The sequence below is a fragment of the Anabrus simplex genome, chromosome 2, assembly GCF_040414725.1.
Source record: "Anabrus simplex isolate iqAnaSimp1 chromosome 2, ASM4041472v1, whole genome shotgun sequence".
Classification (NCBI taxonomy): Eukaryota; Metazoa; Arthropoda; class Insecta; order Orthoptera; family Tettigoniidae; genus Anabrus; species Anabrus simplex.
In genome coordinates, this window is record NC_090266.1 from 180,204,976 (window position 1) to 180,219,261 (window position 14,286).

At 37.4% G+C, this 14,286-nt stretch overlaps 1 protein-coding gene across 5 annotated transcripts in view; it reads left to right on the forward strand.

Annotated features, from left to right (window-relative positions):
• The window catches only part of RhoGAPp190 (Rho GTPase-activating protein 190), a 1,293,865-nt gene that overhangs the window by 1,022,584 nt on the left and 256,995 nt on the right, over nucleotides 1-14,286 (forward strand). For all 5 annotated transcript variants that reach the window (XM_068226122.1, XM_068226123.1, XM_067140451.2 and 2 more), the window contains one exon: nucleotides 13,646-13,894. In XM_068226122.1, the coding sequence (XP_068082223.1) occupies nucleotides 13,646-13,894 (249 nt within the window). The remainder of the gene's footprint in view (nucleotides 1-13,645; nucleotides 13,895-14,286) is intronic.

Sequence of the window (14,286 nt, forward strand, 5' to 3'; positions counted from 1 at the left end):
GTAACCCATAGTATTAGGATAACAACTGAACCTGGATAGATATCACATCACTTTCAACATTTCCTTCTAGACTGATTTCCCTATTAAAGAATAACATTACATTTTCGGGCTTTCAGCATTAGTAAAGTAAGAAATCGGATTTCAGCACTAACATAAACATATAGGTAGCATTATAGTACTAGTCCGCTTCTGTGGTGTAGTGGTTAATGTGTGCCATTCCCGGAGGCCCGGTTTCGGTTCCCGGCTCTGCCATGAAAGTTGAAAAAAATAGCACGAGGGCTGGAACGGGGTCTACTCAGCCTCGGGAGGTCAACTGAGTAGAAGGGTTTCGAATCCCACCTTAGCCATCCTCAAAGTGGTTTTTCGTATTTTCCTACTTCTCCTCCAGGCACCTAAGGCCACGGCCGTTTCCTTCCCTCTTCCTTGTCTATCCCTTCCGATCCTCCCATCCTTCAACAAGGCCCCTGTTGAGCATAACAGGTGAGGCCTCCTGGGCGAGGTAATGGCCCTCCTCACCAGTTTCATCACCATACTCAAAGTCTCACGTTCCAAGACACTGCCCTTGAAGTGGTAGAGGTGAAATCCCTCTCTGAGTGCGAGAGAAAACCAACCCTGAAGGATAAACTGATTAAGAAAGAAAGAAAGAAAGATCATAGTACTATAGGGCTATAATCTATCATTCCCAAAAAAATATATATTTATGGTTGGGACAACTGGCCTACCCACTTCCGGGGCCCATGAAAGAGAATTAAATATCTTTGTGGAGGGGAAAAGTTAAACATGATAAAGGTAAATATGACTTCATCTAGTTTTCACAAGTCGGGCTGAGTGGTTCAGACTGTTGAGGTGCTGGCCTTCTGACCCCAACTTGGCAAGTTCGATCCTGGTTCAGTCCGGTGGTAGTTCAAGGTGCTCAAATACGTCAGCCTCGTGTCGGTAGATTTACTGGCACGTAAAATAACTCCTGCAGGACTAAATTCCTGCACATCGGCGTCTCCGAAAATCGTAGAAGTAGTTAGCGGGGCGTGAAGCCAGTAACATTAATTACATTTGGCTTTTAACAAGCTGAGCATATCAGGAAAGAAAAGTGTCCTGGTGACATTTTAGTCGCTCAATACAGGAATGTCTTTGGGTGCTGTGACTTTAATTTTTTTTTTTTTTTGCTGTTTGCTTTACGTCACACTGTCACATAATGGCGACGATGGGACAGGAAAGGCCTAGGAATGGGAACAAAGCGGCCGTGGCCTTAGGTACAGCCTCAGCATTTGCCTGGTGTGAAAATGGGAAACCACGGAAAACCATATTCAGGGCTGCCGGCAGTGGGGTTCAAAACCCACTATCTCCCGGATGCGAGCTCACAGCTGCGCGGTATTTTTACCCTTCGGTTTATTGACTTGGCTTGTATAACCTAAAACTTAGGCTAAGTTGGATTATATTTTAAACACCTACATCACTATTTTCACCTGTGTGCAATTATGTTATTTATTTCATTAATATTATGATAATTATTATAATTGAGCATTGTTAACTTATAAGACTCCAACAGACAAGCATTGGTTTTGTGTAGAGTTATACATTTGTTAAATTCACGTCGTTTCCTTTCATGAGGTACACGCCTATTCTTTGTTACATTAGAGGGTATTTAGATATAGCCTAAATTTCTTTACCAATTTTTTTTTTTTTTTTTTTGCTAGGGGCTTTACGTCGCACCGACACAGATAGGTCTTATGGCGACGATGGGATAGGAAAGGACAAGGAGTTGGAAGGAAGCGGCCGTGGCCTTAATTAAGGTACAGCCCCAGCATTTGCCTGGTGTGAAAATGGGAAACCACGGAAAACCATTTTCAGGGCTGCCGATAGTGGGATTCGAACCTACTATCTCCCGGATGTAAGCTCACAGCCGCGCGCTCTTTACCAATTAAGCTCTTCAATAAAGACATACATAACTGTCCCATGCCAAGATATATTGGTAGAATTAGAGCTGTCAAAATGGTTCATAACGCCTTTGATTTATTATCTTGACATGGATCACCCAAAACATAGGTTAGGTTTGGAGAATACTTTAATAATCAGCATTATTTAATGCACCGTTTATTACTTTCATATTCCAAGATGTAATTGAAGCATTTAAATAAAGCATCATACATGAACATTTAAAGTTTTACCACTAGAACAGCTGACATGGAAAAGAGATTTGAAAATTCAAACAAATTCATCTTACGTTAAAATCTTCAAAAAAATAAACTGTAGACTTTTCCGATATATCACCAGCATTTCTCCAGCTCGCCAAAATCCATTTCTCCCTAGTTTTAGCGTCTTTGGAACGTTTATAAACAATTTGTTTGGGATGGTATGCGATGTGCTATTGCACATCGGAACTCTACACCATTTATAAGTTTTCTCCCTCACTGTCTGCGCAGGATTCATTTTAAGTCTAAAATATACCACTCAGATTATTATCCAATGTATAGACCTCGAATTTAACCATACTAGACACTAACGTAAAGTAGAAATACGCGGAGTGTATCCTGCTTCTCACAGCACACTACGTGTTATTTCGTCTGCTAATTCAGTCAACCTGTAGGATGACGTCAGGCCAATGAGATCGCGTACTTGCGTGACGTGACATTTTCGTAGATTTTTATCATGTTTGGAGTTATTATTTGTACATTCTGATCACATTTTTGAATTCTGCGTGCATTTTTGTATCAGATTAGCATATTTTTAATTAAAACCCCGGATCATGCATGTTCCCTATTGATTAGGTTTCAGGGGATATACTAAAGACAGTGGGTTGGGATATAGTACCATATCTGAAGTACACTTACTTGATTAATGTTGCGTGAAGGAGCTATACCAAATGAATGGGGTGTTGCTATAGTAGCCCCTGTGTATAAAGGAAAGGGTGATGGACATAAAGCTGAAAATTACAGGCCAGTCAGTTTGACATGCATTGCATGTAAGCTTTGGGGTAAGCATTCTTTCTGATTATATTAGACATGTTCGCAAAATTAATAACTGGTTTGATAGAAGGCAGTTTGGGTGTATTAAAGGTAATTCCACTGAAGCTCAACTTGTAGGATTCCAGGAAGATATCCTGAATTCAGGAGGTCAAATGGACTCTTATCGTGATTGACCTATCTAAGGCAAAGAGTGACTGAATGGATGGCTATGTTTCTAGAAAATAGAACTCAAAGAATTAGAGAAGGCGAAGCTTCATCTGTCCCTGTAGTAATTAAGAAGGGAATTCCTCAAGGCAGTATTATTGGACCTTTGTTTTCTTATATATATCAATAACAGGGGTAGTTGGCCGAGCGGTTAGGGGCGCGCAGCTGAGAGGTTGCATCCGGGATATTGTGGGTTCAAACCCTATTGTCGGCAACCCTGAAGATGGTTTTCTGTGGTTTCCCATTTTCACACCAGGCAAATGCTGGGTTTTACCTTAATTAAGGCCACGGCCGCTTTCTTCCCATTCCCATTCCTAGACCTTTCCTATCCCATAGTGGCCGTAAGACGTTTCTGTGTCAGTGCGACGTAATGCAAACAGTACATATATATTAGTGATATGTGTAAAGAAGTGGAATCAGAGATAGGGCTTTTTGCAGATGATGTTATTCTGTACAGAGTAATAAATAAGTTAAAAGATTGTGAGTAACTGCAAAATGACCTCGGTAATGTTGTGAGATGGACAGTAGGCCATGGTATGAAGATAAACTGGTTTAAAAGTCAGGTTGTGTGTTTCACAAATAGGAAAAGTCCTCTCAATTTTAATTACTGCATTTATGGGGTGAAAGTTTCTTTTGGGGATGTTTGTAAGTACCTATGAGTTAATATAATGAAAGATCTTCATTGGGGTAATCAAATATGATTGTAAATAAAGGGTACAGATCTCTGCATATGGTTATGAGGGTATTTAAGGGTTGTAGTAAGGATGTAAAGGAGAGGGCATATAAGTCTCTGGTAAGACCCCAACTAGAGTACGGTTCCAGTGTATGGGACCCTCACGAGGATTACTTGATTCAAGAACTGGACAAAATCCAAAGAAATGCAGCTCGATTTGTTCTGGGTGATTTCCGACAAAAGAGTAGTGTTACAAAAATGTTGCAAAGTTTGGGTTGGGAAGACCTGGGAGAAAGGAGACGACTGCTCAACTAAGTGGTATGTTACAAGTAATGAAAATCAATGCGAATCCGTATTGAAAAAATCTTATTATAAATATAAGAAATTTATTTCTCTTCAATACAACTCAGAATGTGTAACGTTAGAGTTGAACTTCAAAGTTGTTTAATGTATTCAGTTTTGTAGTATTTTTTAGATCAGTTTTATCCAGGTACCTGAAATGGTTTGAGGTAATGATACGACTGATGATGCCCCATAGGAAAGGGCGAAACATGTCCCCAACTCTCATTTTAATGAGGACTCAACTCTAACTTTAACATTTCGAGTTGTATTGAATAGGTGGAAGAGAAAAATAAATTTCTTACATTTATCATAAGTGGTATGTTTCAAGCTGTCAGTGGAGAGATGGCGTAGAATTACGTCAGTAGATGAATAAGTGTGAGTGGTGTCTTTAAAAGTAGGAAAGATCACAATATGAAGATAAAGTTGGTATTCAAGAGGTCAAATTGGGGCAAATATTAGTTTATAGGAAGAGGAGTTAGGGATTGGAATAACTTACCAAGGGAGATGTTTAATAAATTTCCAATTTTTTTGAAATCATTTAAGAAAAGTCTAGGAGAACAACAGATACGGAATCTGCCTCCTGGGCGACTGCCCTAAATACAGATCAGTAGTGACTGAACTTTGAGGTGAGTTGAACTTAGATGCCATTCAGTATTTGAGACCATGCATTTCCCTTCTCAACTCCATTACTATATTCACCACAGTTCAAGTTGCAGATCGCTATATAATTTTTATAATTAAATCCTCCATGTTTATTTGTCCCACTTGTCCAGATAGATCACTCGTACTGAATATACTTTTATTTTACTTAGTACAGTATAGTATTTTACTAAGCGGAGTGGACATGCATGTTAACATACTGCTGTTATGGAGCCAAGCTCTGCATTCGGGAGATACGTGGGATTGAGCCCCACTGTCGGCTGTCCTTGGAATGGTTTTCTTAGGTTTCTTATTTTCATTTCCAGGCAGTTCCTATTGGCCACAGTTTCCTTCACCATCATCCGTTTCATCTTCATTACCTTATCAACTGAAGTTGGCATCAGGAGAGGCATCCAGCTATAAATATATGCCATATATAGTAAAACCTCGTTAATTCGAAGTCGTTGGGACTCATAAATCGGACTACGGATTACGTGATTTTGAATTAACAGCCAATTCGTAATTCTGAGTTACCAACCCTTGCCGTATTACAAAATATTCTAAGACCCGTTAACCTTGATTCACAGTTTAAACCTTTCAAATGCCATGAGGAAAAAACTATTTCCAAAATGCATCCAAGAAGGTGCATTTAGAGTATTCAAATAATGCACTTGGATAACTCACTGACCAATATAACCTCTCGCAATGTAAGAAAGAAAGGGGAAAAAAAAACATGATTCCAAGATGAGGAGAAATCTATGCTGGCTCCCATGTGAAAGTGCTTTATTCATTGGATTACTGTACTGTATGCACTTTAGATGTTCTGTACTTGCACAGAAAGTACCCAATGCCCTTAAAACATCGTGGCTAATCGAACTTTCCTATGATGAGGGGAGAAAGTCTCTCACTTCCTTCTGCATGACAACCCAATACAGTCACTATATCCTTGTACGATTTCCCGCTATGAACTTCTCTCGTACTTCAGAAATGTAAACATTTGCCGAGTCACAAAATATTCAAAGACCCATTAATGCATGTAATCACCTTGATCCACAGTTTAAACCTTTCAAATGCCATAGAAAAAAACTATTTCCGAAATGTATCCAACAAGGTGCATTTATAATTTTCAAACAATGCACTTGGATAAATCACTGACAAACATAACCTCACGCAACGAAAGAAAAAACATCACACGATTCAAAGACGAGGATAAATTGTGCTGGTTCCTCTGTGTAAATGCATTATTTTTGGGTTACTGTACTTTTCGCATTTTCAGAAGTTTTGTACATGCACGTAAAGTTCCTGACGCCCTTAAAACATTGTGGCTTATCGAACTTCCCTATGACGAGGGGAGGAATTCTCTCGGTTCTGTGTGCATTTCAGCACAGGACAATGATTTTCCGGCTGGCACTTTCTCCTTTAGTACCATAAGACCGTTTGGGCTTGCCATTAAAAGAATGCAGTTTCATCGGCAATGACAATATTGTATGTCATAGAAAGAAAAGAAAGATCCACCTGATCAATACTTAATAAATTTCTTAATAACAGAACTGGTTTCGACTCCTCACAAAGTCATCTTCAGCTGTCTTGTACATATACATTAGATTACATATTCATAAGTGTTGTGCCTTGCCAATTGAAAAGATTGTATTTGACAGTCATTAAGTAATCATGCTTCAGAGTGGTTAGTCCAATGTATATATACTTAAGTTTGTTTGAAGACTTATTACACATATTAAATGATAACTATTTAAACACATTAAAAAGATCACAATACATGAAAAAAAATATTTCTATGTTCATATATTCTATTACTGTCTAAGTTTTACTGGTAAAACTTGTTCTTAAAACAACTTTGTCATCTTTCATTATTATAATTCGTCTGATATAAAAGGATAATATGCACGAGTTCAGCTTTATTATGCTCTTGTAATGTGTTACATCTAGGCTTTATACCTTGTCAGATGAAAGAAAGTGTGTCGGAAGCTGAACTGACATTTTTCAAGTGAATAGTATTACGCTCATAATAATGGTATGTCAGGTAATCTAAAACTATGTTAAATGACCTATTAAGCATCAACTACATAAAGTATACCAAATATAACGCAAGGTAAAAGTACACTTTAAGATGCGAATGTCTAGTTATGAAGTGAAGGGTATGAACATTCATGCAAGTTTATGCTGAGTTCGTATGGGGCACTTGTATCATTACGTAAACATGCTGAGTTCATATAGGGCACTTTGCATCATTACATTGTATTCACAAAAAATCCAATCACTATTTACCTTGTGTTGTATTTGGTATACTTTATGTAGTTTATGCTTAATAGGTCATTTAATATAGTTTTAGGTTACCTGACATACCATTATTATGAGCGTAATACTATTCACTTGAAAAATGTCAGTTCAGCTTCCGACACACTTTCTTTCATCTGATAAAGTATAAAGCCTAGATGTAATACATTACAAGAGCATAATAAAGCTGAACTCGAGCACATTATCCTTTTATATCAGATGAATCATAATAACGAAAGATGACAAAGTTGTTTTAAGAACATGTAAAACTTAGACAGTAATAGAATATATGTACATAGAAATATTTTTTATCATGTATTGTGATCTTTTTAATGTGTTTAAATAGTTATCATTTAATATGTGTAATAAGTTTTCAAACAAACTTAAGTATATAAACATTGGACTAACCACTCTGAAGCATGATTACTTAATGACTGTCAAATACAATCTTTTCAATTGGCAAGGCACAACACTTATGAATATGTAATCTAATGTAAATGTACAAGACAGCTGATGATGACTTAGTGAGGAGTCAAAACTGGTTCTGTTATTAAGAAATTTAATAAATAATAAGTATTGATCAGGTAGATCTTTCTTTTCTTTCTATGACATATGGTAGATATCAATACGGAACATAATGAAATTAATTAATCAAGAATAACAACATTGTTCGGTGCCTATGAATTGATTATATGAGCCATGCTTTTTCGTTAACTGTCGGCATTGCCAGTGTTCGCGGATTCTGTTTCTCCGCATGCTGCCTGCTGCATGATATTACGGTGTTCCTTGAAATTTTGAATACAAAAGAATTCCAATTTCACTCGAACTTAGCAATTATGAAGCACATTGCAGACACACCAAAGTGTGTGGAAGTGCAGAAAGCTACCCCTGCACGTTCCGGAAGACGCATTCTATCTTGATGCGGAAGAAATTTTGAATTTAAATTACTCTGTAACATACTATTGTTTGAAAATGTAAAGGCAGTTTCGAATTAAAAGTCTGAATTTCGGTAATGGGGCCGACGTTGTACTTCGAATTACGAATTATCCGTATTTCGAATTAAACAATTTAAATAACATGCAAAACCATATCTCATGTTTCCAGAAACGAGAGCTTCTTTGAATTAGGCGGGATTTTGAATTAACTGATTTCAAATTATCAGGGTTCTACTGTAAATTCATCTCATCTCATTCCCGACCCGGTATCAAGAAATGGGACTTTGGGGTAGACATACAATACCTGTTACTATCATAGGGTAGAGAATAGTCCACCTATAAATTGTTACTCGGCACGGACACCAATACCAAACGTTTGGTTCACATAAACTACAAGGAGTGTTGGGACATTCACTTCACACTGAATTCTAACCAAGATCATTTCATCAGATGGAAAGGCTTGTTATTCAAGTTTTGAATGTCCTCTTTAATGCTATATAAACCGTTACTTGTATATTCTATTTGTTAAGGCATAATTTGTGAATCGAATGGGTCCACAACACATAAATGATGAATTATCAGCTCCAAGATCAAGATTCAAGCATACTTGTTTATTATAAGGACATTGGCATAGTTCAAGAACACCAGTAACAAGAGTTTTAATGTGTTATTTTAAATCCATTTTTTAAATGTGTAGTCTGTCATTTCATCCATACTGTTTTAGATTAAGAATTTACTTACCAATGAAAATAAGATATCATTACCCCATAGGACTTGAGACATGTGTATAGAAACGTCAATTTGGACAGGACATTATGTAATACAAATTAAGACATACCAGTTGTTTTATTTTCTTGGTGTGTGTGCGTGCGTGCGTGCGTGCGTGCGTGCGTGGTATTTCCAATTTTGATCATGGCCGAAGATGACCCAATATAGCAAGGTCAAAACTAGTACCAACATTAATAAAGGATAACAACGTTAATCTAATGGTATTGAATTGGTGGACCTTTCTCTACCCTGTGATAGTGATCAATTGTCAGTACGGACCATAATGGAATTCATAACTTATGGATTGTACCTGTTAGCGATTTCTTGCAAAATGTGGCCTCGCAATTGCTCTGAACAATGTGTGACACCCTCCTCTGGCCTCACATTAATGAGGTGATGTCGACGCATATCGAGCACGTATCGAAATTTGTGCAATGATGGGCAAAAGCAGATGTGTCAGAGATGTTGCTACTAAGGTGCCATGCCATCACAATTTGCCCTATATCAAATGCGGAGAGATTGGCTGTTTCCTATTCTGATGGCGGAGACACTAATAACAGCAAGCCTTATAAGAGCTGCCCTATATATACCATGCTACCAGTATGTCACGAGTTACTCTCCCTGCTCCAGGCACACTAAAAGTTCCCAGGTCAAGGTGGTCATAATGCAATGGCTCATTGGTGTACATGTTTTTCCATTCTGTCGAAACATGAAATGTAATACTTTAAAAAAAAACTATAACATACCTGTAAAATAATTGTATTAGAAAGAGAATGACTTGTTTTGTTACTCAGATTCTATATATTCGCCCTTAACAATGGATATACAGTAAAACCTCGTTAAGACGTTTCTGCAGCGGACAAGGAAAAAGAACGTGTGAAGCAAGAAAATGTACTACTGAATACACGAATAAAAACTATACAACCGGGAAATGGAAACACTAAGATACGATTCTTTCCGACATAAGATTTTACATCATATATCTGCGGGTATAGTGAAAAATTTATGAGAAGTGAATATTAAAAGTTGTGAAAAACACGAGAGAACAAATATGAAAACTTATTTCGCTGGGGCTTATCAAATAACAATAGTGCACTGAAAAGTGTTTAAAACACCAAACAACAAATACAAAAACATTTCAATGGGGCCCATAAAAATATCAAAGTATTATTTCAGATCACACTCTTTCTAAAACAAACGTTAGTAGGAGCCTTTTATTTCAGACCAGTGGATTATTAAACATTATTTTTCTCGTCACACACTTAGACTATGTATTAGAGGTTATACGTGGCCATGTGTGACTGCTACAGAATGACTTTGGCTGCCATTTCGAATCAAATGAAACTTCGATCGATCAAGACCGACTTGAATGATAGACACGTATAAAAATTCATTTTCGGATCCGTATTGAAAGTATTTGTATTAAATAACACTAGTATGTTTTTATTGTTCACCCGCTTATTCAATACAACACAATCTTAAAAAATAGGACTTTGTCCTTACCAAAATTGTTAACAAAATTAATTCATTGGATGGTACATGTTTCGCCCATCAGTAGTAGGCATCATCAGCCATATTTTTACCTTAGGAATAAATTAGGTACCTGATTAGAATGACTTATGAATATCGTTAAAAAGTAACTATGTCTTGTGAAATGGATTAGAGATCATTAAACAACTATTACAATAAAATGTAGTATACTGTTACTTCATAATATTTGTGTTAATATTTGAGTCTAAAAACATGACAATTATTTGAGAATTATGACATAGGTGGTTGATTCTTGATATTAAAAATTTTCCAGTAAAGTTAAAAATCGGAACACACATTCCAATTAATTGTCAAATGGCATGTTGTTAAAAGCTGGAGGAAAGTAGAGCATTGGTAATAGTTCTTGGTTCTTGAAGTTGATAAGTATTGATCTTCATTTATATGCTTATAAATTTTGAAGAATTTTCATATGGTATGGTTCTTTTTTAGATAATATTAGTTAGAAATCTGGTGCCGTAGGCTATATTGGAGTTTGTGTAGACATCATTAGGCGATCTTCTTTGATGTTGTATTTGTGGGAAGAGCTTGTGATTGGTGTGGCTCTTTGTTGTTAGCCATGTTGAAGTGAGTGTACTAGTCAGAAGGGAATGTTGTAGTAAAATTCAATTGGTGGGTAGCCAAGTGTGATGAAATTCCCTTCGACCGCTGAGATGTTAACTTATGTTGAGAGCTTTAGAGCAACTGGCTCTATAAGGCTTTGGTGGGTAAACAGTAAAAACATACTAGTGTTATTTAATTGAATGATAGAGTCGAAACTGGAAGGTACGAGGCTATGTCAAGACAAATATGCACCACGCTGGTCAAGTTCACACGGTTATATTCCAGAGGTAGGCTAACACACAACAAAATATTTGCTACCCTTCACTGTACAACTAAACACGAAATACATCTCTAACTTCTGAATGAAATGCAAAATACAAGCTCAAACAGGCTCATTGTGTTATTCCGCAGTCTGACTGTTAACGGGCAAACAAAACTGAGCATTTCTGATGCTAAGAGCTTACTCACCGAATGTGCAACTTATGCTGCGAAGTTCAAGAATTCAAGGCCTTTTCCCATTCTCACGCAACTGCAGCGAGGTCTCTTACTCGAGTTGGAAATCATGTTCCTTCCACAAGGGATGACAAATAACATTTTCAGGCCTAGGAAAAATGTGATCGTATTAAGCGGTAATAGCGAAAATTTGTGACGTGATAAGTTTGGGACTTTTATATAGATTTAATACGATGAGAATCGGGACTTCAAATTTACAATGTGCTAAGCGGGAAAACGTGTTAATGAGAAACGCACTAATGAGGTTTCACTGTATATACAGGGTGTGTCCATGATAATGTTACAAACTTTCAGGGATGATGGAGGATGGCAAATGGATCATTATGTGATAAGGAACCATATTCCAGAAACGACTGATTCAAAAGTTATGCAAAATTCTACGCATTTAAGTCCATTTACATGCGCAAGTTTCACAAGCTGCTCCATTTGCAACAAATGTTCAAAATGGCATCCCCTTGTGTGAATGTAGGGATAGCATCGTTGTACAAAGTTCTGACATACCTGTTTGAATATCCCCGGTGTCGTTTCAACAGCATCTCAGGCAGCGAAAATTCTTGCTAAGAGATCCTCTGGACAGGTGTCTCATACACAAGGCTTTTCACATGGTCCCACAAGAAGAAATCAATTGGGGTGAGATCAGGTGAACGAGCAGGCTATGAAACAGGACCTCCTCTTCCTATCTACTTTGCAGGAAATGTAGGATCCGGGTGTTCACACACCCTCAGTCCAAAGTGAGGTAGGGCTCCATCATGTTGGAACCACATCTGTTGATGAAGGGCAATAGGGATGTGTTCCAGGAACATGGGTAATACATCTCTGAGCCCCACTTTATACACTGCTACATTTAGGCGGGGAGGAAGAAGAAACGGGCCTACAACGTAATCATTGACTATGCCTGCCCACACGTTGACTGAATGTTTGTGCTGTTGGCTCTCCACAACTGTAGCACGAGGATTCTCATCGGCCCAAACATGACTATTGTGACTATTAAGCATTCTGTCTGCGGTTAAACAGGCTTCATCTCTGAAAAGCACATATGCAGGAGTAGTGGTGTAGCTGCATTTCACATAACACTCACCACACACTCACGCAAAATATTCATTTCACATGCAACTGATTGAGTGCTGATTGCAGGCTCCTCATCCACGCAGGCAAGCACTGCATCTTCTAAGTCGGGAGTGTGTGTAATTCGTCCTCCTCGGTCAATGTACTGTGGTACCAATTACCCTGTTTCACTTAATCGTTGAAACACTTCAGTTTTAGATGTGTTTGTACAGAGTCTCCATTTCTTGTTGTATGAATGCAAGGTTTCCAGATCTTTGGATAGAATGGTCTCCCCTTCTTCTAGCATTGTGGTTTGAGAGGCTAATGCTAAGTCGTGTAGTGTACAAGTTGAAGATTAGTGGGGATAGCACACATCCTTGAGGTAGTCTGTTCTTTACTGTGACTTGCTTATGTTACACCCAATACTGACCTTTAAGGAGCGGTTTATTAGCGTGATCTTCATCAGGGTCGTTAATTTCTTACAAGGCATACTGTATATATTTTGAGTTTAAGCAGCAGTCCATCTAGCCAAATTGAAATTATCATCTAGATCTACTTCTGTATTGTTTCAGTTGAAATAAATCTATAAAATTCTGAACTTAGATTTTAAAAATTATTGTTAGCTTCCATGTGTCCGGAAAAATTCAAGTTTTTAGAATTAGGTTGTAGATAATATAGCATGGCTTCATTATTTCAGCACTACTACAATTGTGGCTTACCCTTGTGATCTCTTGATTTATAGTACTTCAATTTTTTCTGTACTCACTCTCAACCACATCTAAAATTGATGAAGTTTGGGGTGTTTCCATTTTATCTTCTTGAATTCCAGTGCAAGTACCCTCAGTAATTCGCCAGCAGTGTTCGAGTATCTATTTGGATATTTGAACTCCATGTTTTACAGCTCCTCCTCCTCTGATACACATTTTTGTATGTTCACAACCTGAATTTTTCTGTTGGTAATGACTAGTGAAAAGATACACCCCTCACTAACTGACTGGCATTGCATGAGTCAGCTAGCCAGAAGAATGCTTGCTTTTTTTTCCTTTTTTTTACCACCCTGTAGTACATGTAGTGGTGTCAAAGTACAGTAGTTTTAGAGTATATGCTCTTGAACAAAGTTCAATTGAATTATTACCAATTAATTGTATATTTCTCAGGAAAATATTTCTTCATTTCAGTCCATAGTGAAACACCCTCTGATTTAAGTGATGCAAGTGATCCAGATTTGTCAAGTTCCACTACTCAGCCTCACCAAAACTACCAAAAACATTCCATAAGATTGAAAAAGAAGTCTGGAGGAGGTATTCCTTTGGGCACTGCTGTTGGACCTCCAGTAGTTCCAAACCCTTCTGATGTTCGCGGGTCCACTACACTGCACCATCCATATGGTGGCCATCTTACATCTGAAAATGATATTTTGGCTTCATGTGAGTTATATTTCTATTTTCTTTATTACTCCAGATATAGTTTACTTTCCAATCCTTTAGTTTCAACTTCAGTGTAATATCGATATGAAGTTGATGATCTTTCAGGTTACCTACTGATTATTTTTTGTTAATGGTTATAATAAACCTTATAATATTTAAATTGTACTTTTAGTAACTTGTTGTTACTTTCAATGCATATTTGATCATTCTGAACTTGTAATTTTCTTGTAATTATTGCTATTGTCTTAGCAGTAAATTAGGGTATAGTTTTCTTTCCCAGTTGCTGCTCTTTTTTTCCTCAGCAAACTGGCTATTCTTCAGGTATTCCATACAGACACACATGCTATCCTGCACAAAAAATGTATCACTCAGTATATTTTGACCTGGAACAT